Genomic DNA, 26,910 nt, shown 5'->3' with positions numbered 1-26,910 from the left:
AAGACTGTGGCCTGCTCTAAGAAGTAGAAGTTCCAGCCAGCAGGGGCAAATAGGACAACCAATTCCAACAGCAGGTCCTATGGTGAGTTTTCACAGATGAGGGGCTCAGAATGTTGATGCTAGACTGGGCTATAAATGTTGTTAGGAATTTGGTTCTGGTTTTGCTAATACCTAAACTAATAACAGAGAAGAGAATTTCCACAAGAGTTTTGGTGTGGGTGTTTTTTTGATGTGGGTTACTAGAAGAAGGGTAGATATGATGGAGGAACTTGCCTGCTGGTGGACACTCTAAATGCTGAATTCTAGGTAAATGGGTGAGACTGGAGATACCCCACAAGGCTGAGTATCTTCCCAGGGAGGCTGGTGAGAGAAAAAATCGGCATCCGCACTGATTGCAGGTGGACGTGGCAGGATATTCTGCAAGCAGAGTATTTAATATGACAATTTAGTTATGTTAATGATTCCCTTATATGGACATAGCTGAAAGTCAGAAAAGAAATAAAAAATTTTAGGGTAGTCAAAAAAGATATTTCAAGGGTGCCTGGATGGCTCAGTTGGAGCGTACAACTCTTGACCTGGGGTTGTGAGTTCAAGTGCCATGTTAGGTGTAGAGCTTACTTAAAAAATAATAAAATAAAATAAAATAAAATAAAATAAAATAAAATATTAAAAAAAAGAAGTTTCAGGGTTCACCTATTTTGGTTTTAGTACTGCCTGAGGGCCCTAAGTTCAACTCTATCCATTCTTCTAGTGCATCTAATTCTAAGATGTGTAGTCATCTGATTTCTGGCCAAACAGATTAAAAAAAAAAAACAAAAAAGTAATTAAGAGGCCAGGAGATGAGGGCAGGCAAACAGACAACCCCAAGAGGAAACAGTGAGCAGACTGTGTGAGCAATGCTAACTGTCAAAAATAAACATATATACACTGTTACTTCCAGATGCTCTTGCTGCCACCCCTGCTCCAGCCTCACAATCAGCATACAGTCCACCAGCTAAAGGGTTAAACCCTGGCAAAGCAAAGGGGCTTCCAGACCTTGCTACAGCACCAATCTCATTTCTGTCCTGATTGGTCATGCCCTGGCCTTATGGATGTTAATAATTAGAATATCACTCAGGAACAACAGTGTATATTGCTTTAATAATTAAGCTAGCTAATTTCCACCCCCCTCAATATCTAAGAAATAAAAAAACATGATAGCTAGGGATTGTTTCATGTAGGGAGAACAGTCTTATGTAGTTGTGGGTGCAGTGGGCATTCATAGATGACAGTGCAGGATAGTTGATTTTCCTATCAGTGAGCCTCAGTCATTAAGAAAAGCTGAATTACATTTAGCTTAATGTATTTAAGAGAATAGGCATGAGTGTGATACATTTTAGAAGTATGAATCCAAAATAGACGGTGTGTTGGTACTTCTATAGAATTGAGCCCTTAACCATCTAGAAAGTTCACTTGTCCAGAATGACTCATTCTTCAGGATTCCAGATCTAGTGCTCCTGAATGAAACAAAATGATGGCCCTGTCTGTATTACTGCAACCAGAATGTGTATATTCTTGCGTAGCCAGATCCATTCTTCTATGTTAGTCTTATGCAAACCTGAGCATTGGCTCACCGGGCTGACCACCCCTCCCTGCTCACCTGGGCTGACCACCCACCCCTCCCTGCTCACCTGGGTTGATGGTGCTTCCCTGTTTACCTGGGCTGACCGCACATCCTTGCCTCTTCCTTTTCTTTGCCTTGGTGGGTCTCCATCACGGAGCTGTGGTGACACTGAGGAAGAACAAAGCTCCCTTCTCATTTTTGACATGATGTTATGATTAAAATGGCATACTTGTCAGCTCATCTCAGACAGTCACTCAAGCCATAGGCCTAGAAAAACAGGAGTTTAGAATATGACACAGCCTTGATGAGCCGGAGATGTGGTTGGATGATAGCAGAAATGAGTTCAGGGTCAAATGTAACACACTAACAAAGTAAAATGAAACAAAAACCGAACCAAAACAAGCAACGTGCTTCACAAATACAAGAAGGAGGAAACTCATGTTCAAAGTTAATGGAAAATTTTATGGTTGAAGAAGATGGTGAGTTAGAAAGTAGTCAACGAAAGGGACCCTGCCTGACTCTGTCCTTTATGTGACTGGAGCCTGCCACGTAGGAGAGGGAAGGACCCTCTTTCTCTAGTAAGGCGCCCTCATGAGCAGGTGGGTCCTGGCTGGTCCAATCACTTGGTTAACTCAGTTTCTCACTTAACCGCCTGTTGACCACATTACCCAGCTGCACAGATTCCCAGCCCGGTACTCACCTGAGCCAAGGATTCTGAGAAACCAGAGCAAGGCAGATTGATGGATAATGTGCTGCGGAATGGCTCCATGGTGAGGGGGCTAAAATTGCAGACTCACGGAAGTGACCATGTGCTTACTGTGAGGACTCCATGGGACATTGAAAGTGCCACAGCCCTCTGGGCTTCCCCAAGCCTCAGCGCAGGACAGGGGAACCTGTGGGAAATGGGGCCATGGGTAGTAGCAGACGCTCTCCAATTCCCCGAGCAGCGGCCAGGGACGCCTGCTCCTGGAGCCCTCCTTTCTCTGAGCGTGGGTCCTGTCTCCTCACACTGCCCCGGCCCCCTCCTCCCTCCCTCTCCCTGCAGGCCCCCTCTACCCCTCACTCAGCACCCCCTTCTCCTGTTCCCCTGCTCAGCTCTGGGCCCCCAGTTGCCATCAGGCCATGACACCAGGCTCCCTCTGCACGCCTCCTTCCCTGAATACCACTTCAGATTCCCAAGAAAAAACGCTCAGACGCCTCGGTTTGTGTTTCCCTGCCTGCTGGATGTTGGGGGTCCCCAGCCCGGTCTGTTGGAAGGTCCCTGGCCGTCCTTGCTGTCCTCAGCAGAGGAGGGGTCTCAGGGGATCTAGGAGGGGGCCCTCTCGCAGGGCCAGGGCCCAGCAGGCAGGGCAGGACTCACTTGGCAGAGACCAGAGAGTGGGCTTCTGATTTCTGAAAATGTGGAGGAACGTTCCAGGAGGAAGAGAACGAGTCCTTCGTTTTTACCTCTGGCTCCTTCTGGAACAGGCTGAACATGGCTTTTCTTTACAAAGGGAGGGATCTGAATGGGCAATACTGCCATTTGCACAAGTTCTGAGTACTGCACACATGTGTATGGTGGGATCCCCAGGAGAGAGGTACTGTTGTGAAAGCCTACTCAAGGTGGGGACACTGAGGCAGAGAATAGAGTGTGTGAGTAACTTGCTCGGGATCACACACAGCTCGTCAGTGTAGGGCAGGGACCTGAACCCCGGCAGTCTGGCTTCAGAACCCTGCTTCACCAGGACTCCAGTATCCCCGGACTGATGCTGGGAGAAGGGCACGACGAGCTCGATAGCAGGGGTTAATGCTGCTTTCCAGAACAGTCCTCTGTGTCTGGCCAGTGCTGCAAGCGCCCTGCGGGGACACGGCCTGCCCGGTGCCTTTGCCCTCTCTGAAGGGCATGGGAAACGCTGGCCTGTCAGCAGGTATAAACTCAAAAGTTTCTCCCTCGGCTAGCTTCAAGGACTGTTTACCCAAGTAGACAGGGGAGGATTAAGCACTGCCCTGCTGCAACCCGTCTGGGTGTGACCAAGCGCACTGCAGCTGTCACAACGAATGCATCCTGTGGGGACACAGGATGCCTGCACTAGCTCCATGGCCCCGAGCCATGCACTGGGATGTGGTTCTCAAGCTGGGCCTCCAGGGCCTTCGGTTGATTCAAGAGTGAGGATGAGAGCACAAGGGCCAGGGCACCTACCTGGGTGGCTCAATGGTTGAGCGTCTGCCTTTGGCTCAGGGCATGACCCCCGGGTCCTGGGATCGAGTCCTGCACTGGGTTCCCCATAGGGAGCCTGCTTCTCCCTCTGCCTAGGTCTCTGCCTCTCTCTCTCTATCCATGTCTCTCATGAATAAATAAATATTAAAAAGAAAAAAGGGTACAAGGGTCTCCAGATGGGACCCTCTGGTCCATGTGCAAACACGGTGAGGGGGTGGCCAGGCCATTCCCGAGGCAGCCCAGGTGTGCAGTGGCAGCCTGCACGGGTTGCTCACACGGGCAGGAAATACCACGAAGGATCTGGCGAGGGTTTCCGGGCCCCGGGATGGCCCTCACTTATGCCCCGAGCCCCACTGCCAGGAGCGAGGGCATAGGGAGTGTCATTGTCCCGGGAAATCCTCCCCATCCTGCTCCTCTCTGCCTCGGGCCTTTTCCCTCTCCTGGGGCCACTCGGGCACAAAGGGCGCAGTGTGTGGCCCTTGCAGTGAGTTTTCATAAGCTGGCACGTGGATCAGCCCAAACCGTGGGCTTACCAGACACGGCGATGACGCCAGCGGGGATCGGGCAAGTGCGCGCCACCTGGCCCTGTCACCCCAGTCACAAGGACCATTGTGGGAAGGTGTTATTGTTTTAGTGGGTGCAGCTGAGGGTGGGTCTGTCAGCGAGACTTGGTAAATTGTTATTTACAGTTTCTGAGCTTTTAAAAGAAGAGCGGCCCCAGCATCAGCCTGATTGCAGACCCGCGGCACCATGAGGGCTCTGGCGCTGCTGCTGGCTCTGCCCCTCCTGGGGGCCCGGGCCCAGCACGGTTCCCTGTGGACCTACTCAGGTAAGCCCGGCCCAGGGCTGCGAGCTTCCTCGTCGCCCTCACCCCTGCTGGCGCTGCTCTCCGCGGCGGCTGCCGAAAGCACCGAACCCTGATCAGGACAGGAGGAGTTCCCAGACCCCCCCGCTTCGCCTGCAGGGTTTTGTTTTGTTTTGCTTTAGAACCTTTCCTGGCCACAGTGCTGGTTGCAGAGCCCACCCGCCTCTTCTGACCGCGAAGCCCTCTGCTTTCTCGGGCTCTGCACGCGGAGAAGGAGGTGGTCAGAGGGCGCCTGCGACCTCACAGAGGCTGGGCGGGCTTGTGAGAGCTCTCTTCTTGGAGTGGGAGTTTTACCCAGAGCATCCCGACCTGCCAAGAACCCAGCATCTTTGCATGGCTTCCCCTGCACCCGCCCTGTAGTCACGGTCCTGGGGAGACCCAAATCTGCACACCTGGACACGGGGCACCCCTCCCACAGGGCAGTGAAGAGAGCTCCTGCCCCTGGCCCTCTTTTGCTGCGCTGCACCAAGGGATGGGGCTCTGCGGGACACTCAGGGCTGCTGGAGGACTCACTGTCCCCATGGCGCCACCCCCCCCCCCCCCAGCTTCGGACACAAGACAAAGCGGACATTCAGGGTGGATGTCTGTCCTGTGAAGTCAAGGGCAACAGAATTAGGGACATGCTGGGAGGCTCAGAAAGGCCAGATGCAGAGGGCAGGACGACCAACTCTGACCAACCTCTCCACTCTGGAGCAGAGGGGCCCACACATGGCCAGTGCATGGAGGCCCACGGCTTCTGCTTCCTGTGGCTCATTGGTACCAGGGGTGCTTCGGTAGGGTGAGCAAGAGAGGGAATTCCAACAGGCAGGTCTTGCCCTGCCCAGGCTCGGCCCAGCCCCTGAGACCGTGGGCCCTCTGAAGAGTCATCAAGGGCCTGGGAACACTCGGGGCGGCTACTTCAAATGCCTTTCAGGAATACTCAAGAAACCCGCAACACCGCCAGGGACACAGGCCAAAGCCTTTTTGATCCATATGGGGCATGTGCTTGCGGCCTCTGGCCTTGATCCTGGCATCCCACCTCCAGGAAAGAATTGTTTAAATATTGGTGTGTAGCATCAAAGAAGAGCAGAGAAATAAGAAATGGACTTCTATGTTAAGTGCCAAACCGAGCAGCTGCGAGGGGCCCCAATACAAATACCTCCCTTAAAATAAGCCCTGGGGTGGCCACACAGCTGCCCCCTAAAGGAGGGGTGAGCTTAGATCCCCAACTGTGAATGGGTGGGTGTGAGCAGGACCTACAGCCCATTACAATGGCTAGCTTTCCTCCTTCCCTCCCTAGAAGTGTTACCCACCTTAAAGAAATACATTTCCTCACTTTGATTTTTTTTTTTCAACTAATCACTTTGGTCATCTTTCCCTTTTGTCCTGAATCCATAGGCGTAGGCACCTAGGTGGTCTTGACCATCCTTGGACCCAACGAAAGGGGTTGGAGCAAGGAGATAGGGGGACAGTCCTGTATTGGTGGAGGGGACTGCATTGTTGTTGGGGGAGGGTAAGGTAAATGGTCCCATTAGGAGGAAATGGGTACAGGACCCCTGAGGATAACACAGCAATACCAAACTGTGGGTGCCTTCCTGTGCATTTATCAGCATATTTTCCATTCCAGGGGAAAACTAAAGCTATATATTAAAGATCTTGTTTCCAAACACTGACTCTCCTCTCAGGGGCCAGTGACAGCAACAGGGGAGATGGGAATCCAGATCAAAGTCCCTGAGATGCTAAGTTCCACGGAACTGACTTCGACACCCACCCACCCCTTCTGCCATGAGCTGAGCTCTGAACTCTGACCCCTTGGCTCTCTCCTGTCGCAGAGGGGGCACTGGACCAAGTGCACTGGCCAAGGGAGTACCCCACCTGCGGGGGGATAAGACAGTCACCCATCGACCTGCAGAGGAGAAAGGTTCAGTACAACCCCTCCCTGAAGGCTCTGAAGCTGACTGGCTACAGGATCCAGGTGGGCGAGTTCCCCATGATCAACAACGGCCACACAGGTAAGGGCAGGCGGCAGGCTGCTGTCCAGGGGTGCTCAGCAGCAGGGACGGGTGCCAGATGCCAGGGTAGCACACCAGACATGTAGAGTGTAGACTGGGAGGTAGAGGCCCAGGTTGGAGGTCACACCCCCTGTCCCAAGCTGCAGGCAGGGCCTCTGTCTTTGGCCTCAATTCCCAGCTGGCTCCATCCTTCCGAGTTAACCTCTCCCCAGGCTCACTCTGACCCAGTCACTGGGAAATCCAGCTGCAGAGGCAGTGCTGCCAAAACCACTGACCTGCCTGCGTGTTCTGTGGATCAATGCCCTGGGCTGATTTTCCCTATTTTCTGTACTAAGTCTGATTGGCTCCAAACGCCTATTAAGCAGTCCCCCTATTTCTCGAAGGTGATTTTTGTTTTTTAAGATTTTATTTATTTATTCATGAGAGACACAGAGAAAGAAGCAGAGACATAGGCAGAGGGAGAAGCAGATTCCCTGCGGGGAGCCGGATGTGGGACTCCATCCCGGGACCCTGGGATCACAACTTGAGCTGAAGGCAGACGCTCAACCACTGAGCCATACAAGTACCCCTTTCTCAAAGGTTTTATTTTTTTTTTATTTTTTATTTTTTTCTCAAAGGTTTTAAAATGAAGCTCTTGAGATCTTGAATTGAGTTCTCTTTGGGAGGTTGGACAGGAAAAGGCTGGCCTGGGTCTTGGGGACTCCTGCTTCAGGAAGCCTGGACTGGAACAACTGTAAAATCAGTGCTTTCTGGTTATTGAGCATACTTTTGATTTTCCAAGTGGGCCTATTCCTTCTGAGCCCCATGATATCCCCTGCTCCTGGCAGAAAGCATTGTTTGCGGGGGAGCCAGGGGCCCTGGAGGCCAAAGAACTTAAGGTCACGAGGTCTCTAGTGACTGAGCCAGACCTAGGCCCCGGATGTCTGATTCTTCGACCGTGTTCTCCTGGGACCCCTCCCCATCCCACTTCCACCTGGGCTGGACCAACTCACCTCCTACCCCCATGGGTGCATGGGGGTCACAGAACTTAGTTCTCCTATTTGTACAAGTGAGAAGATAAAACCAGTTGCCCTTGGTGGGGCTGGCAGGCACAGGAGGGAAGAGATCTGTAAAAGGCCTCAGGCACATGTGGTCTGGATCATTGAACTCCACAAATAATTCATGAAAGCCTCATTTTATCATTAATGGCAAGCTCCAATTTCCAAAGTTACTCTTTGAAGCTTCCAGCCGGTTGGCAGGTTGGAGCTCCCCCTGTTCTGCTTGCCTTTGATGAAGAGAGGCCAAGGGTGGCAGTTGAAGGCAGGGAAGAAGTGTGGTTGACCCCCCAGGACAGTCAGCCTGAAGCAGCAAAGGATTGAAAACCCCCACTGGTAACAGGGGCTGTTTCTGTTGCTGTGCCTGCTTGTAGGGCTTCATGCTGAGGTCCCTGGTGGTGTTAGGAAGATCCCAACTTCCCGGGGGCGGGGGGGCGGGTTTGCAGCAGCTCCTTCTTCCCAGTTTGGAGAGGACCCTGGACCTTCCTCCTATGGGCTGGCTATACTGGGCTATCTGGATACTGGAAGACTGTAGGATCCCCAATATACCCCACACCATATCCAATGTATTGGAAAGCACTCACAGCCCTCATTACTTATGTTTTTTGATGTAAAGTGTTTTGAAAGGTCTTTTTTTTTTTAATTTTATTTATTTATGATAGGCACACAGTGAGAGAGAGAGAGAGAGAGAGAGAGAGAGAGGCAGAGACATAGGCAGAGGGAGAAGCAGGCTCCATGCACCGGGAGCCCGATGTAGGATTCGATCCCGGGTCTCCAGGATCATGCCCTGGGCCAAAGACAGGCGCTAAACCGCTGCGCCACCCAGGGATCCTTGAAAGGTCTTTAGAACTCTTTACATTTGGCTTTTCATTGTTAGCAAGCTCTGAGCTTCAAGCGTTCTACTGAGGGAAAAAAAAAAACCCATCCTAACCAACAAGTTTTCAAATTAATAACATTTGATGAGTAAGCTCAACAATGAAATTGATGTGATGTAATTAAACACTAATTAATCTTGATTTTGCAGGGTTCTTTTTAGATCTTGGAACCTAAGATATATATATATTTACATATATATATATATTTTATATACATATACATATTTTAATAGACTTATATACATATTTTTAATAGACTTCATTTTTTAGGGCGGTTTTAGGTTCATAGCAAAAATAAATAGAAAGTGCAGAGATTTCTCATACACCTTCTGCTCCCACTTACATTGTCCCCCCATTATCAATATCACTCAACAGAATGGTATATATTTTTTAAATATTTTATTTATTTATTTAAAGAGTGAGCAGGGGGAGGGGCAGAGAGCGAGGGAAAAATAATTTCTTTCTTTTTTTTTTAAGATTTTATTTATTCATGAGACACACAGAGAGAGACAGAGACAGAGGCAGAGGGAGAAGCAGGCTGCATGCAAGGAGCCCAGCGTGGGACTTGATCCCGGGACTCTGGGATCATGCCCTGGGTCAAAGGCAGGCACTAAACCACTCAGCCACCCAGGGATCCCCCCTGGAGAAAGAATTTCAAGCGGACTCTGTGCTAAGCACAGAGCCCAACACAGAGCTCTATCAAACAACCCTGACATCATGACCTGAGCCAAAAATAAGAGCTGGTTGCTTAACTGACTGAGCCACCCAGGCGCCCCCGGAATAGTACTTTTTTTTTTTTTTTTTTTTACGGAGGATGAACCTACCTTAACGCAACATAATCACTAAAAGTCCACAATTTGCCTTAGGCGTCACTCTTGGTGTTAGACATTCTACGGGTTTGAGCAAATGTAGAATGACGTATTATCAGTACAGCATCATTCAGAGTATTTTCACGGTCCTAATTTTCCTCTGTGCTCTGGCATTTCATCTCTTCCCCTGATGCCGCCCTGGCAGCCACCGATCCTTTTGCTGTCTCTGTGGTTTTGACTTTTCCAGAATGTCACAGGGTTGGAATCGAAGAGTATGCAGCCTTTTCAGATTGGCTTCATTCATTTGGTAACACATTTAAGTTTCCTCCATGTCTTTTCGCGGCTTGATAGCTCATTTCTTTTTAGCATTGAATAATATTCCGTTGTTTGGATAGACCACAGTTTATACACTCACCTACTGAACGACATCTTGGCTGTCATTCAGTTCATAACTGAGCAAGTATAAATAAAGCTGTCATAAACATCTATGTGCAGATTTTTGTGTGGACCTGTTTTCAGCTCCACTGGGTAAAGACCAAGGAGCATGATTACTGAGTTGTATGGTAAGAATATGTTCAGTTTTGTCTTCCAAAGGGGCCATACCATGTTGTGTTCCCACCAGCAGTGAGTGTGTTCCTGCTGTTCCCCAATTTGGTGTTGTCAGTGTCCTGGATTTTGGCCGTTCTGACAGGTTTGCTGTAGTATCTTATTGTTGTTAATTTGTATTTCTCTGGCGACATACAATGTGATCTCTCTTTTCAGATGCTTATTTGCCATCTGTATATCTTTGGTGAGGTGTCTGCTAAGGCCTCTGGTCCATTTTTTATTTTATTTTATTTTATTTTATTTTATTTTATTTTATTTTATTTTATTTTATTTTATTTTATTATTTTTTTTAAAGATTTTATTTATTTATTCAGAAAGAGAGAGAGAGGCAGAGACAGAGGCAGAGGGAGAAGCAGGCTCCATGCAGGGAGCCTGACACGGGATTCGTTCCTGGGTCTCCAGGATCACACCCCGGGCAGCAGGGGGCGCTAAACTGCTGCGCTACTGGGGCTGCCCTCTGGTCCATTTTTTAATCAATTGACTGTTTTCTTATTGTTGAGTGTTAAGGTTTCTTTCTATATTTTGGGTTGGAGTCCTTTATCAGATGTGTCTTTTGCAAATATTTTCTCCTAGTCTGAGGCTTATCTTCTAAGTCTCCTAATAGTGTCTTTCACAGAATAGAACTTTTCATTGTAATGGAATCTAGCTCATCAGTTATTTATCTCATGAATCCCGTCTTTGGTGTTGTGTCTAAAAAAAGGCATCACCCCACCCATGGTCATCTAGGTTTTCTCTTATGTTATATTCTAGGAATTTTATAGCTTTGTATCTTACATTGAGGTCTGAGGCCCACTTTGAGTTAATTTTCAGGACAAGTATAAGTTCTGTGTCTAGATTCATTTCTCTGCATGTGGACGTCCAGTTGTTTAGCACCATTTGTTGAAAGACTCCATTGTATTATTGTCTTTGCTCCTCTGCCAGAAATCAGTTGAGTATATTCATGTAGGTCTATTTCTGGCCACTCTATTCTGTTCCATCGATCTATTTGTCTATTCTTTTGCTGAAACTACATTGTATTGATCATTGTCACTCAATAATAAGTCTTCAAGCCAAGCAGTACGAATCCTCCAGCCTGTTCTTTGTCATTATTTCATTGGCTACTCTGGGTCTTTTGCTTCTCCATGTAAGCTTTAGAATCAGTTTGTTGATATCCACAAAATAACTTGCCAGAATTTTGATTGCATTGAATCTACACATCAAGTTGAGAAGATCTGACACCTTTACAGTATCAACTCTTTCTACCCAGGAGCACAGAATATCTCTCCACTTATTTATTCATTGATTTCTTTCATCAGAATTTTGAACTTTCTTCATGTTGATCTTGTACACACTTTGTTACATTTGTACATAAACATTTAATTTGGGGGAGTGCTGATATAAATGGTATTGTGCTTTTAATTTCGAATTCTACTTTATATTTACACTTTTATGTGGCCCATTTTTTATTCTTAGAGTCAACTGGTATAAAATTATATTTCAGTAAAAAGAAATCGAAAGCACATTTGGATATTGAGTCAAACTTAAATTGTTACAGAAGTTTCTAAAGCTTATTCTCAATTTCCCTATTTAGTTGTGGACTTGTAACAGTTGGTGGACCAGTACTCATTGAAAAATATATATTTATTTTTTTATCCACCCAAAATATATATTCATAGACTCTCAAAGAGTTTAGAGACCTGAGACATTGGGCCTCCAGTGTCCAGTGGGAGAAACAGCACTGCTCTTAATAGGTACTATCAGCCACTCTGTTTGTTAGGCTCCTTGAAAGGACAGACGATCTCTCATTCATCCTTCTATCTCAGTGCCTGGCACAGAGCCTGACACAGATCAGATGCACTTGAGGGGAAAAGACTTACATGGGAGAGGATAAATCCCACAAGTAGGTGCCCATGAATGATGTAGGGTTCTCAGCAGGTTTTGATCTCTGGCGGCTACAGGAGCAAGGCTAGTTTTGTCTTTAAAACAAACAGGGGTGCCTGGTGTTTCAGCGGTTGAGCCTTTGGCTCAGGCCACGATCCGGGATCCTGGAATCAAATCCTGCATCACGCTCCCTGTGGGAGCCTTCTGCCTATGTCTCTGCCTCATGAATAAATAAAATAAAATAAAATAAAATAAAATAAAATAAAATAAATAAAACGAGCAAACAAACACCCAAAGCCCTTTTCATTCTGAAATAGTTTTAGACTAGAAAAATTACAAAAATAGTACAGAATTCCCATCTACCCTTCTCTTACTTCCCCTAGTATTAACATCCTAACCTTACTACCTTGATACAACATGATCAATTACTTCATGGACCCATAGATGTTCCCATAGATGTCCTCTCTCTGGTCTGAGACCTAATCCAGGACCCCACAATCCATGTGGCTCTCCTTCTCCTTAGTCTCCTCCAACTGGAGTCAGTTCCTCAGTGTTTCCTTGACCTTCACAACCTTGCTGTCATGTCTTGAGCACAGAATATGCTCAGATCCCGTGGATTTCCTGGCCTGATAAGAACATGGCTAAATTAGTTTCAAACAAAGAGGAGCAACTTCTGCTGAAAGTTAAATCAAGTTTCAGAATCTGGGAGGTTAAGCAAGTTCATTTTGGGGGACAAGTATTTGGCCTCACATTTTCAAAAGCACAACAACATGCCTTGAAGCGCTGCCACTTTTCAATCCAGCCTGTGCCATCCTGTCGATAAAACTTGAGCAAAACACTTGGTCTGCAGGAAATTGTGTTTTGGGGAAACATACTGTCAGGAGTTTTGTCATTGCTCGTGTGGAGCTAGCTGTCCAACCAAGAGTCTCTGGCCTGGTGCTCCACTTTCCACTCTCTTGGCACAGATGACTCGGCACATCTCCTTTTAAAGGCTTTTCCTTTGTTTGTTTGTTTGTTTGTTTTTTTTCATGTGAGCATTGATTTGGAGGCTGGATGCATTTTAAACACTAAATACAAAGCTCCTGCTCTGCTAAAAAGCATGTTAAAATCTTTGGGGCCAGATTCCTGCTTTACAGCATGAACTTAATCACAGCTCCCTGATGCTTTCGACACAATGGAAGGGAAGAAAGGGACATTATTGATAGATATCGAATACCTAATACTTACTCCTTAAGAAAATCTACTTGTTGGGCCCCTGGGTGGCTCAGTGGTTGAGCGTCTGCCTTCAGCTCAGGTCATGATCCTGGGGTCCTGGGATTGAGTCCCATATCAGGCTCCCTGCAGGGAGCCTGCTTCTCCCTCTGCCTGTGTCTCTGCCTCTCTCTGTGTCTCTCATGAATAAATAAATAATATCTTAAAAAAAAAAAAAGAAAACCCGCTTGTTTATAACCATCTTTGATGACTTTGAGTAGAATGACCTGGCTAGCAGAATAAATGCTACCTGTTCCTGTCTGAGTCCTAAATTATGTATCTCCTCCTAGATATTTTCCTTAGTCACTCTCTACTGTCACTGTCCTGTGTCTCTCTTTTGTCTGGCTCATTGCAAAATGCAGAGGTGTCTCCAAGGCCTGAGCCAGTGAAGTGAACAACAGCAGCTAGGTGACCAGAGTGACCTCCCTGGGGAAGTCTGTAGGGCATGGGGCAGGAGGAAGTGGGGAGAATGGCCTGTTGTCCCGTTGGCAAGAACCCAACACTTGAATGCATTCATTGATAACCAGATCATGTTAAACCCCAGGCCAAGAGTTCATGTGTTTCCTGAATGTGGCAGAATTTGGTCTCTTGTCTTTTGAAGACAAGTGGAGGCCTGTAATGGTGGCATCCTACCCCTGCCACACCCCATTCTTGGCCTCACCTGCCCTCTCCCCTCCCGTGACCTGTGTGCCTATGAGCAAGTCTTTCCTTTCCACCTCCCCAGGCTGACTTCCTTGTCCATAAAATAGAAGTGCTGAAGCCCTACAGGGATGCTCCCTTCTATGGAGTGGGTAGGTTATCAGTTGGGCTATTTCTAAAAGGCTATCCAGGATGACTGTGTTAAACACTTTATCTTGGTCTCATAAGCAGTAACCTGGAGTAAAAGTCATCAAACTAGTCCCAAGAGGGCCTCCTTCCTGTTCCCTACACTGTGGGCAAATTATGAAATTGGCCAGAAGTGGAGAGTAGAATTCTGTTGTCCACACTCACTGGCCAAATCTGTTAGGGCATCCTCCTTCCCTAGGGCTGGCAAGCTGGCCCTGCCACTCGTGGTCTTGCCCATGACCTACCATTCTGGGTAGGAAGGTGTGTGCCCTGCAAGGGGTGCCTGCCCAGCCCAGCTCACCCACGGCCTGATCTCCCATCCTGCCCTGTGTGCCAGTCACCTCCTCCCCGTGGGCACCCCTGCTTATGGAGTTCTAAGCCAGTGTAGTCCTGGCTGGCCCCATTAGTGGGCAGGCAGCCAGGGGAGCTGTCTGGTCAGTGGACCTAAGCCATCCATATGCATCTGCAGTGCTTGCAGTCCTTGCTCGTCTTCTCCTCCAGTGCAGATCAGCCTGCCCCCGACCATGCGCATGACGGCCTCTGATGGCACCGAGTACATAGCTCAACAGATGCACTTCCACTGGGGTGGCGCGTCCTCAGAGATCAGCGGCTCGGAGCACACCATCGATGGGATCAGATTTGTGGCTGAGGTACTTTGAGGACCCCGGCCAGGTCCTCTTTTCTTCAAACCCTACAGTCACTTTCCTTATCAAAACAGCCAAAAAGACTGCCATGGTGACAGTCAAGTCACCCCAAGGTTGATTTTTTTTCATTCATTCACAACTATGTATTGGTCCCTGCTATGTGATGGGGGTTCAAGCAGGGTCTCCCCTCTCACAGAACGCACAGCAACCAGGACTTTTACAGCCCATAGAATGGGGAAAGCCCTCTCTGGTTTAAGCTGAATTTCTATATGTTAGATTTGCAGGGTTCTCTCCTGCAGAGGTCTATCCTTAGGGTGGCCACAGTTTACAGTGTCCTCCAGGACAACGTGACTCATGCCACACCTGTGAGACCTCAGGAGAACCCAGTGTCCTCATATGATGAGCCCTGCAGACATTGCCAGCTTGTCTACCTAGAGGGAGGTGGGGTCAGGGAAAAGCACTTAAATTACCATCCCAGAATCCCACTCATGCTCTTTCCATTCTTGGGAGAACTTTCTGGTCTTGATAGATCTCATACCCAGATGGAAGGCAGTCAGAGTTGTTTAGGAGGGATAGGCTGAGGCCTTGGGTGGAGCATATTTCTCTTCCCTCTTCCCTGAAAATCCAAAGCTTTTGAAGTCCAAATGTACTGCTATTGTTTTATCTTTCTTGCTCCCACAGATTCACATCGTTCACTACAATTCTAAATACAAGAGCTATGATATAGCCCAACATGAACCAGATGGTTTGGCTGTGCTGGCAGCCCTTGTTAAGGTAGGCTTAAACTATACATGTGAAGTCACAGACTGGTGTCTGAGGTATTAAATGTAGACAAAGGGTCTTCCTTCCTCTCCTCCCTCATCTGTTTCTGAGCTCACCATTCTTGAAAACACTGACTCGGTGAAACCCTTGCTCATAGTCACTGTGTTCCTTCTGTGATACCAATCTTGGGGACCTTGGATATGTTGGACAATCAACTTAAAAGAGCTAGGATCACAGCATGGTTGACCAAACATAAACCAGTCTGAGGGGTGGGGGAAGTCAGCAACCTGCCAGATGAAGGCAACACCTCTGCTTTTCTCAGAGAGTCTGGAGGATAGAAGTTGCGGCAAGGTGGCAAGACGTGGTCAGCGAATTCAATTTCCTTCAAACAAGTGTTAAGTTGGATAAAATTGCCAAAAACAACCATATCCCTGCTCTGGAAATGGAACAAAGGCAGACAAATGGAGGCTTTTATTTGTGAAAGGTGGCTAGAATTTTGAGTAAGAACAATGGGGCTGTTCCTATCCCCACCCTCTAGTTTGGTCAGCAAGGTAGTTTTACTAGGGCAGGCTGGGCAGGAAAACCAGTAGCTTCACTGCCTGGGGGTGGGGGGTGCACTTGATCTGGAGTGTGAGTTGAAAACCAGTACCCCAGGCACTATCAGTACAAGTGGCAAGCTTGACACAAAAGGCTGAAAACAGAGGGAAAATTTACAGCTCTGATAATCTGAGGCTGCAATCCTAGCTGAGGAGACTGTTAAGTGGCAGACCAATCAGAAATTTAATGAGAGATCCTGCAAATGAGAGACCTGCAGAAGGGCTGTGTAAGCTTCCCAAGATGGCCTGATGGAAAGGAAAAGCTGTGGCTGACCTGGTAACTGGCCGGACTCTGAATGTGCTTCTCAACTCATACAGACCCATCAGCGGAGGGTGCAAATCTTATAGACTCCTGGGGTTTGAGCACAACCTCTCCTGAAATCATTGACTGATCACAAAGCTATGCTGCCCTACATGGTTCCTAGAATCCCCTCGGAATCGAGTAGAAACATCAGCTTGTGTACATGGCTGGGGGAACACATCTTGCAGGTGAAAGAGAGGCAAATTACTAAACAGATACACAAACAAACAAACAAAACTCTCAGGACAATTTTCAAAAAGTCAGAACTCATATTTACTAACGTATATTATCTAAGATGTCCACTTTTCAAAAAAAGTTGGGCATGCAAAGAAATAGAAAAATGTGATCCATCTTTAGGAGAAAAAAAAATACAGTCAACAGATAATGACTCTGAGTGGACTCTGTGATTTAGCAGACAGAGCTTTCAAACAACTATCATAAACATGAGAGTTTATGATATATGATAATTAATGTTCAAGGAATTGAAAAGAAACTATTGTTCAAAGAATTAAAGGAAAATATAATGACAATGACTCAAAAAAAGGAAATCTCAATAGAGAAACAGAAATTATAAAAATACACCAAATGGAAAGTCTAAAGTTGAAAAGTTTAACAAATAAAATGAAAACTTCAAACATGGTCTCAAAGTAGATACAAGGCAGCAGAAAAATGAGTCAGTATATTTGGAGACAGATCAAAGCAACTATTCAATCTGAGTAACAAAGAAATAAAGGATTGAAGAAAAATGAACAAAGACTCAGAGACACATGGGAATAAGATCACACAGCCCAACATAAGCGTAATGGGAGTCTTGGAGAGGAGAAAGAGAAAGTGATAGAAAAAATACTGAAGAATCAATGGCCCCAGATTTCCCAAATTTGATGCAAAAAATAATTTACTAACACACGAAACTGAACAAAGCACATGTCTGATCAGAGTCAAAGTAAAACTGTTGACATCAACAAGAGAAAAAGGATTTTTTTATACGTAGGGACCAACTTCTCATTAGATACAAGTCATCAGACTGTGGAATGACTGTCCATCAGGGATCCTTTATCCGACTAAACACCCTTCAATGATGAGGTGAAATAAAGGCATTCCCAGATAAAGAAAAACTGAGATAATTGCTAACAGATCGGTCTTACAAGAAATATTACAGCAAATCCTTCTGGCTGAAAGGAAATGACATTAGACAGTGACTCAAATGCACAGAAAGAAATGAAGAATGCTGGAAATCGTAAATATAGAAGACTATATACATATATTTTTGTTTTGTCTTCAAAAAAACCATAAGGTTCTTTAAAGCAATCATTAAACCACTTATTGTTGGGTTTACAATACACGTGGATATGATATCAATGACAAAAGTAGGAAAAAAGGCAGGAAAGAAGTATAGCCTAGCTTGGAGCAAAGTTGCTCTATTTTATTGGAATTAAGTTAGTATTAACATGACGTGGGTTGTGACAAGTTGTATGTTGTGCAGTAGCCCCTCCCTTCTCCTTGGTTTCACTTTCTGAAGTTTTGGTCACCTGAGGTCAAGTGCAGTCCAGAAACAGATGTTCCTCCTAGCGATGTATTCCAGTAGCCTAACACTAGGTCCTAGCACCCATGTCCTTCCCCTCCTTCATCTCGTCATGTAGGCATTTTATCATCACACATCATCACAGGAAGGGTGAATGCAGTACAAGATGTTTTGAGAGAGAAAGACCACATTCACATAACTTTTATTGCAGTATCTTGTTATAATTGTTCTATTTTATTATTAGTTATTGTTGTTAGCCTCTTACCGCGTCCAATTCATACACTAACTCTTATCACAGGTGTGTATAGGAAACAATGTGGTGTTTTTATGGTTTGGTGCTACCCATGGTTTCAGGCATCCATTAGGGGTATTGGAATGTATTCCCTTTGGATAAGGGGAACTCCTGTAATCGCTGGAGCAACCATTATAACTAAAAATGGTTAAATGGGACACGAAAAGTATTTGTTTGACCCAAAAGGTGGAACAGGAACAAGAAACCACGAGGCACCTAGAAAACAAATAGTGAGTGGTGGTCATAAATCCAAGAAATTGGAATTCATACACAGGGAAAGAAGAATTGGATCAACACACCACCACTGTTGGGAAAGAACCATTGAAAATTCACCTTTTTCACCAAAAGCAATTTTTCTGACTTCTAAAAAGTCAATGCTCATATGGAAAAAAAAAATAGGGACCTGGCAGTGGACAGAGTTGGAGCAGTTTTGCCTTGGACAGATGGCTGTCCTCAGCTCAGTCACGAGTCCTAAGGATAAAGAAGGAAGCGCAGGAGACCAAGCCCCCTCATCACAGTGAGTCCACCCTGTCCACAGTCCCTGGGGCTATCGTAACGGTGACTTTTGGCCATGTCCTGAGGACCTCACCTGTCACCTCTGAGAAAGCTTTCCCTGGAAGCTGCCAAAAGGCTTCAGTCTTGTCTCCCTGGAACAGACTAGAGGGGCCAGGTAGTTGGTGACCAAGAACAGCCAGGCGATCTCTCCCCGCACAGCAGGGACACCAAACAGCTGGATTAGCGGAGACAGTACCAGATGGAGGTCCCCTCTCCATTCAGTTAACTGCTCTGTGTTTCTCCTACAGGTCGAGGATTATGGTGAGAACACTTACTACAGCAACTTCATTTCTCACTTGAACAACATCAGGTATCCAGGTGAGGAAAGCACACAGCAGCCGCAGGAGCGTGGGGTGGGAACAGGGGGCCGAGAGGGTGATGTCGGCAGAGAAGGTGGCACACGGGCCCTGCCAGGGGAGTTCCCCACTCCCTGGGCAAGGACTTTTGTTCTAGCAATTCCTGCTGTTGGCTCAGGCTGTGACCCTCTGGGAAACCTGTTCACAAACACCATCTGTGATGCCCACAATTGGAAGCTCTGGAAGGCCGGGGTACTACCGCCTGGGGATAGCTTTACTTCAGTGGCTCCAGCAAGTAGTGAGGACCGTGGGCTCCAGAGGGAGATGTCCTCCTTAGCTTTAGGCCGAGAAAAGCCTCACGCCTGAAGCTCCTCCTCGCTGGGCCTGGACAGGGCTGCTGTCCCTTTTCTGTGCCTCCAGGAAGCCGAATTCTTGTCTGAGTGGCTGCCTACCTCTACCACCTGGGACCTGGGCAACAACCACATCCGCTTTGGCTACCTCTCCAGACTCCAGCTCCCTGACTTCAGTTCCCACCCCTCTGGGGAGTGCCTTGACCTCTGACCCATGGGCCTCCTGCTCTCACCCCTGGTCATGCCCCCAGGCTTCCATCTCTCTTTGCCCAGCTGAGACTCCCCCTTGGGCCTTCTACTGACACGCTCTGCATCCCCTTCCCCCCATCCCTCCACGAGCTCACCTGACAAAGCTCCAGACAATTCTCACCTACTCAGAGCCTGAAGCCAAATGGCTGTATGTAGCTGGACAGACACACAGATGTCTGACTGCTGTTATTTTTATTCACGGCTCCAAATATGAACACATATTAGCACTGCCTGGAAATCCTAAAATACCCTCCAGGCATTTGCTTTTCCCCTTTCCAGAATTTTTATTTCACATTCTCTCCTCTCCCTGGAAGCCCCTCTGCCCTGACCCCAGCTTCCCCCCTGGAGCAGATTGGATGCCTTGCTCCCGCTTCACCGAGAAGGCTGTCAGATGCTCGCTCATCTTCCTAACCCATGTGCACCTGACTAGCTCCACGTCCCCTCCTGTGTCACAGTGGGTGAAAATCCCTGCTCCTGACCAAGACGACCCCTCCACACTAGCACCCACCACCCCTCTCTCCTAGCGCCCTTCCTCCTGCCCGCCTCTCTTCTGTCCACATCACCGATTTCTTACTGTCCATCCATCATTCCACTCAGCACACAAATCTGTGCTCTAGTACCTCCTGGTTCAAAACACAAACCAACACACGTATCTTTTGACCCAGCCACTTCTCTGCTATCACCCCATCTTCTACCCCATTTGAAGCTTCCTTGAAAATGTTGCATGATGGTCCTTGTTCTCTTTCCTCATCCACCCTCGGCTGGCCCTAGGACACCACCATACCTTTCAGATCCCCTGTGTTACATCGCCTGGCCACTTCTCTTTTTCTCTTAATTGACCTGGAAACAAGCATCCACCACACCTGGCTCTCGTTCTGGTCACACTCTGGCTCACCCCAGCTCTGCTCTCTCTGTTCTTGGTATAATGATGGGGGGCACCAGCTCTGCCTTCCCTGGGGACCTCATTCAGTCTCATGGCCTGGATTGCCCTCTCTGGGCCATGGACTCCAAAAATCTGTATCTGGTCCTCCATGCAGGGACAGTATCAGGCAGGACAGATGAGGCAAAGCAGACGCAAGAACCAGCTGGCTATTTTCCAGATGGTTAACAAGGTCAGGAGGAGAAACCACAGGCCTGGGGTATAAATGAGGCGTTTCCCCGACTGCGCTGACTTTAGATGTTGTTTCTACAAACCAACCCAGATACATTTCCTTTTCCAATCCGATAAATTCCACTTCTGATCCCTACTGCCTACAGCACTGGCCTCCCTCTCAGATCTGGATTCCTTTATCCAACTGCTTACTTGATATCACCCTATGGATCTAAAACTTAATAAGAATGTGGCCTAAACATAACTGAGCTCCCTACCACCATCCCCCCAAGGCTTGTCCTTAAACCGACTTTCTCATCTCAGCAAAGGGCATCATAATGTATTCCATTGTTTAAGCCCCAAATCCTAGAATCACTCTTTTTTAAAAAATTGTTTTTAAGTAGGATCCACCCCCAACATGGGGCTTGAACTCATGACACTGAGATCTAGAGTCTCAAGCTCTACTAGTTGAGCCAGCCAGGCGCCCCTCCCAGGATCATTCTTGATTTTCCTCTTTCCATTATCCCTCACATCCAAACCATCAGCAGGTCTTATTGTTTTTACCTCCCTGCTTTCCATCCTCTTGTGTGTAAGCTGAGAAGTAGAATTGCTGGATCATATGGTAATTCTATGTTTAATTTTTAAAGTAGCACCATATGGTTTCCCATAGTGACTGCACTGTGGTTCGGAAATTCTTGATTCACTTAAATATATAACAATGATGAAACCAAACCTATGCACTAGAGCCCTTCAGAAGGTTGTATCTTGAAGTCTTTCCAATAACACTAACATTTAGAATTCTTTTGCCTATTCATGGGAGTATGTACTACTAGATTCTGATGCCTTGGTTTAGTGAGCCTATTTATGTCTACATAAAACCTGTAACCTCTTTGCCATTAGAAAAATGCAAAGTTCTTAGGGAAAGTGAAACAAAATTCAACTCAACTCTGTATTTTTTTATAGTGTCATGCTGAATTCAGGGGCTCAGTGTCATGACATGAAAGGAAGAGAGATTCTCTTGATGCACTGCCAGAAGTCTCTGGACATCCTGCAGAAGCCCCTCTCCCCACACCCCACACCTGGCTAAGCTTGGTTCCCAGGGTCACGGCAGGTTGAGCTCAGGACCGGGTGCCTGGACCCCTGCTTGGTTCTGATTCTGCCTTTCTAATCTCTATCCATTCATTTCTAAGTGAGCCCAAACCAAGGAATTTTGTTCATTCTTTGGGAGATCTTACAAAGAAGCCCCTGGCAGTCATAATTAATTTCTTTCATTTATCATAAGGCATATCCTCTGCCCAGCAGCTGTGATGATGACAGTTTTGCTCATGAATATGTTCCTATACACGAGATCAAAGGCCAGACTTTATAAGCACACCCCCCTTCATTCTCACGGCAATCCTATTGAACATTACCTTTCACAGATGAGGGAGCAGCCTTTGAGGAGTGAGCACTCAGCCAAGAGGAGGTATCTGAGTGGGTCTCTCCCCATAGTCTTTGCTCTTAACCCCTTCTAGGAAGCAACAAACTGGGGAAATGTTTCTAATGATCAGCTTCTATGTTCTGGTGAATCAGGAGATTCAAACATGAAGCGGCTGTCCTAAGCCTGAGCTGTCCTAAGGAGCAGCAGTGGTCCCTAACATTCCTTTGTCTTTTGTCACCTCTGTTAGGACAAAGCACAGTTCTGAGTGGCCTTGACATTGAAGACATGCTGCCTGAGAACACCCACCACTACTATACCTACCGTGGGTCACTCACTACTCCTCCCTGTACTGAGAACGTCCATTGGTTTGTGCTGGTACATCATGTCCGGCTCTCCAGCACACAGGTAATACAGCATCACCTCACCAAAGTCTCCCCTTTTGATTGCCTGGGTGACAAGAGTGTGCCCCTCCATCTCACCTAATGCCAACATCTGGGCTCCCAGGGTGCCTTCCATGCACAGGCTCCTGGGCCTCACCTCTATCACCATGGGCGATCATACTAGTACTATGGCAAAATTGAGGCATCAGGGATTCCAAAGAACCACAGCCGATGTAGCAAAAAGACTGGGACCTGACCCCAGTCAGAGGAGAGGGACTGCATGATGAAGGCAAATATTTACTGAGCATTGCTTCCACCAGGTACTGTTCTAGGCCCTTGATGGACAGAAGCCCTGTCCTCAAGGAGCTTACATTCTAACTTCATAAATGGCTCTATGCAAGGACAGTGTCCTTGCTCTTTACCATGCTAGTACCCCTACAGCCCTTTGAGGAGAAGAGTTGGGTCAGCCACCTTTTGTTCCCCAGCATAGCAGGGTGCATAATAAACATTTTGTTGGGTTAATTAAAGGACAAATGTTATTGAGGTTGCAGAGGCAAGGCTGGCATTTCCTTCTGGGTGATGATTTTCTTCAGGAACAAACATATCTTTCTTAAACTTTTCATTTCCCCAATGGAGGAAAAGGTGGAAAGATTCCTATTCAAGGATGCACACACACACACACACAAATCTGTTTGCTTCTTTCTCTCCTTTCTACTGGTGATCAAATACTCACAGAAAACCATTAGAAGAGATGGTTGAAAGGATGGATGCATGGATGGATGGATAGATGGATGCTCTGCCTGCCACATAGCAGAACTAAGATCTCATACCTGCTTTATCGGGGTTATACAAATAAACCCAAGTTCTAGTTCAATGGCTAATTACACTCCTTTAAAACACCCAGTACTCCTCCCCTCCATAATTTACTTCATGTGGCTTGTAGACTTGGAAGCTTGAGAATTCCATATTGGATCACCAGAATAAGACCCTCCACAGTGACTACCGCAGGATCCAGCCCCTGAATGGCAGAGTGGTGGAAACCAACTTTGTGAATCTCCCTAGTCAGGGTAAGATCACCTCTTGTTTATCCTTTGCAATTTTTTGAGTCCTGTTTTCTTCCTTCTCTGGGTGGACCCATATCTTCTGGCAGTAGTAGGGGAGGGAGAGTCATCTAAAGGACAAGAGCCCAGATGGGCCATTCTGTATAGGGAGTGTGTGGACAGAGGAGATGGCTCATCTTCCCAGTCCAGGCAGTGATGCCAGTGAGTAGAACAGAGACCATAGGGATGGACAGTTACATGATTCATTATCTACTTGGTCTTGGCCAGACACAATAGGAGAAGGGAGAGATGCTCAGCAACATCCTGATGCTCCCATAAAAGTTTAGGCTCAAGGTAACCTCATTAAATACAACTCAGATTATTTCCCTCACACTTTTATGTTGGTCTGTTCAAGCCCATCCCCAACTCCCACACATTCCCTCAAGGTGGGGTTAACTAGGATATTGTTTACTGCATTTTCTTGGGGATCATGCCCCAGACACCAGGGTGCTGGAAGTACGCATGACCCGTCCAGCCTCCCTGGGGCCCTCTAATACCCTGGGTCAGGCTTCTTGTCTCACTTCATAGTTGTGGTTGCAAGAATGTAAATGTTGGGGCAGCCCGGGTGGTTCAGCGGTTTAGTGCCACCTTCGGCAGAGGGAGAAGCAGGTTCCTTGCAGGGCTCTTGATGTGGGACTCGATCCCTGGACCTGGGATCATGCCCTGAAGGCAGAGGTTCAACTGCTGAGCCACCCAGGTATCCCTCACCCCAACTTTATATGCATCTTTCAAAACTTTTAAATCTCCGGGCATGCTTCCCCCTCCCCACCAACAAAGGCCCATTTGCGATTTTCTTCCCATCTTTCCTTCCTGGTGCATCGATTGTTTTCCCTTGCATTTGTTTGCTTCTCCAACAATATTAACAGAAGAAAAAGGACACCAGTTATAATAATCATTTCCCCATATTATACTACATATGATATTAACTACAAATTCCTTTTCCAAAGGGTGACATCCTCCTAAGCAGGTCCAAATGCTACCTGGCTAAGCCAAAGGGTGCAGAGACCCACTGATCTGCCTCCTTATATTCTAATTTTGCCATGGCCCCATCTTCCCTAATAAGTTCAGTAGGCACATGAAATTGCATAGTTTCTCATATGCTGCATCCCAAATGCTCTTTCCACAAGGCAGGAGTGTCGCTCCAATTCACCCTCAGGAGAAAGCTTAGGTGTTTTAGATATCCGCCTCTCTGACCAAGATGCCCCACACTGCAGTTTGCCTATATGTCCATTTCGCCCACCCTTCTGAGACTCACTGTTTAGGATTATTAGGATTATTACTTCAGCTCCCAGTAGATAGTGAGAAGGCTTTTCCCCCCAACCCAGCCAGGGGGCCTGAACAACGGCCTCTCTTTGCTGTTAAGAGAATAGAACTGGGCATCTTCTTGCCCCACCTGCCCTCAGACACAGACTTCTACATGGCAGCACAGGTTCCCAGTCAGCCTGGTTTGTATCACCCACCCGATGCCTCAGAGTTCCATCGAATTCCACCCCCAATGGCTTAATACTATCAACCAACCCATCAATAAGGAATGACCTGACAAAGAAGATCGGTTACAAAAGCAAGAAAATGGCCAAATATAGATGTCTTGCAATTCATTTATTAGAAAACACCTATGTATTCTTAAGGTAAGGGCTACTGAGCATCACATGAGAAACCAAGGACCACGAGTAAAACCACCTTTGACATATCAGCCCTTGGACTCTGGCAGCTTACACGCTGAAACTCAGACACAGTGAAGGTGCTTGAAGCCAATGGGATGGGAACATGCGGGCATCCTAAGGAACCCGAAGTCCTTCCCTCCAGTACAGGTGTGGGGAATAGTGTCTGGCTGCCCCACATTCTGTTTTCACGAGGACCACCAAAGTCTTGACCTTCCTGTATTAACTCTTCTTTTTATCGCATATAATCTAGGTTCTGAGTTCCAGTTTTACGTAAATAAGCTCAACAATGAGCTTGAATACTTGAGAAGACTTCTCGGAAAGACGAAAGTGGAAAAAAAACTGCACAGACACCAAGCTTGAAGGGAGAGATGTGTAGGAGGAAGAGGTGGCCCTCCCCCAGCTCTGAGAAATCCTACGTCAGGATCTCAGCCTTCCCCTAGGCTCCTGTTTAGTTTCTGATTAAGACCATCATCCGTGAGCAGAAGTGAGATGGTTTAAGGGTATGAGAAGGGGTTTGTGAGACGACAATAATGGGAATTGATTGGAATAGAAATTTAAAGGAAATGGAGCCCTGCCTACCTTCCTATCGAATCATGCATGTTCATCTATGTAAATTAAAAGCAGCCCAGACTGTGGGATTTGGGTGTAATAAAATATCTTTGGGAATTTTTCATTGGAAAATTTCTCTTTTCTATTCCTTTGTACCACTTTGAATTTGTCTTCTTTGCCCTGTCCTCAGGGACACAGGTGATGGGACAGAGATCAAGGTGGGAGGAGCTCCAGTTCAGAAAAAAGGAAAGAGAGTCTGTGTTGGGAGCTTGTCAGTGGGGAGGTCTGGAGCCCCGGCCATGCTGTGTGAGCAAAAGGGAAATGAAAGAGCAGCAACATAGGGTGCCAGGAGAGATGGGAAGGAGAGAGGATCTGGAGAGAGGACTGCCCTGCAGATCTTGTCCTGCTAAGTCAGGTGGTGGCTGGGACTCGTCGCTGGAGCCCCATTCAAGTGTCAGTTCCTCTACTGTGTCATGATTGCACACTGTGATAATCACCTTTCAGGCCGTGGCTTGAGGAAATTTTTTTTTAAAGATTTTATTTATTTATCCATGAAAGACACACACACAGAGAGGCAGAGACACAGGCAGAGGGAGAAGCAGGCTCCATGCAGGGAGCCCGATGCGGGACTCGATCCTGGTACTCTAGGATCATGCCCTGGGCCTAAGGCAGCCACTCAACCACTGAGCCACCCAGGCGTCCCTGGCTTGAGGAAATTGAGACATGTTCTGCACTGAGGCCCCCTTCTTACCGCTGGTCCCTTGACCCCCCCATCTCCGACCCGGGCCCCAACATTCCTCCCGGTTCCTTTGTCTGTCTTTGTTTCATCACCTCTGACTTCATTTACCACTCAGGGCTGTCCTCACTGGAGCCTCATTTCCCCAGTTTAGTGAATCAGAAGCCAAGATGCAGGACAGCCAGCTGACTTGGCCACCATCTCCCGGGTAGAAGACCGTAGAGCCAGGGTCTGAATCCGGGTCTTTTCTATCCATGTTGTGTTAGCTACGTAAGGCTTCCCTTCCATGTGTACAAGCTTTGTAAAGCACCTGCCACGTACCAGGCATGGGGCCGAGGACTGGGGCACAGAGGTGGGGTGGGAGGGATAGTTCCTACACTGGGAGCTCAAGTCCAGAGAGCAGGACGCATTTAACGAAGCAGTCACCCTCTCCTGGGAGAGCAACCGTTTGTGACCTCCGCAGAGGGGCTGGTGCTTGGCCTGGTTCA

The 26,910-nt window shown here is 47.2% G+C and overlaps 1 protein-coding gene across 1 annotated transcript; it reads left to right on the top strand.

Annotated features, from left to right (window-relative positions):
• Window positions 1-25,818, top strand: CA6 (carbonic anhydrase 6). The gene is made up of 9 exons (XM_055306133.1): window positions 1-82; window positions 4,490-4,629; window positions 6,477-6,656; window positions 14,418-14,566; window positions 15,242-15,334; window positions 18,837-18,906; window positions 22,241-22,398; window positions 23,317-23,440; window positions 25,388-25,818. Exons 2-9 carry the CDS (start codon window positions 4,551-4,553, stop codon window positions 25,495-25,497), a joined length of 963 nt encoding a protein of 320 aa, XP_055162108.1. The 5' UTR covers window positions 1-82; window positions 4,490-4,550; the 3' UTR covers window positions 25,498-25,818.
• Window positions 25,819-26,910: the final 1,092 nt, after the last annotated feature.

The sequence above is a fragment of the Nyctereutes procyonoides genome, unplaced genomic scaffold (assembly GCF_905146905.1).
Source record: "Nyctereutes procyonoides isolate TBG_1078 unplaced genomic scaffold, NYPRO_anot_genome, whole genome shotgun sequence".
Taxonomy (NCBI): Eukaryota; Metazoa; Chordata; class Mammalia; order Carnivora; family Canidae; genus Nyctereutes; species Nyctereutes procyonoides.
Note: the sequence above shows the minus strand (reverse complement) of the source record. Positions and strands in the feature narration are given on the sequence as shown.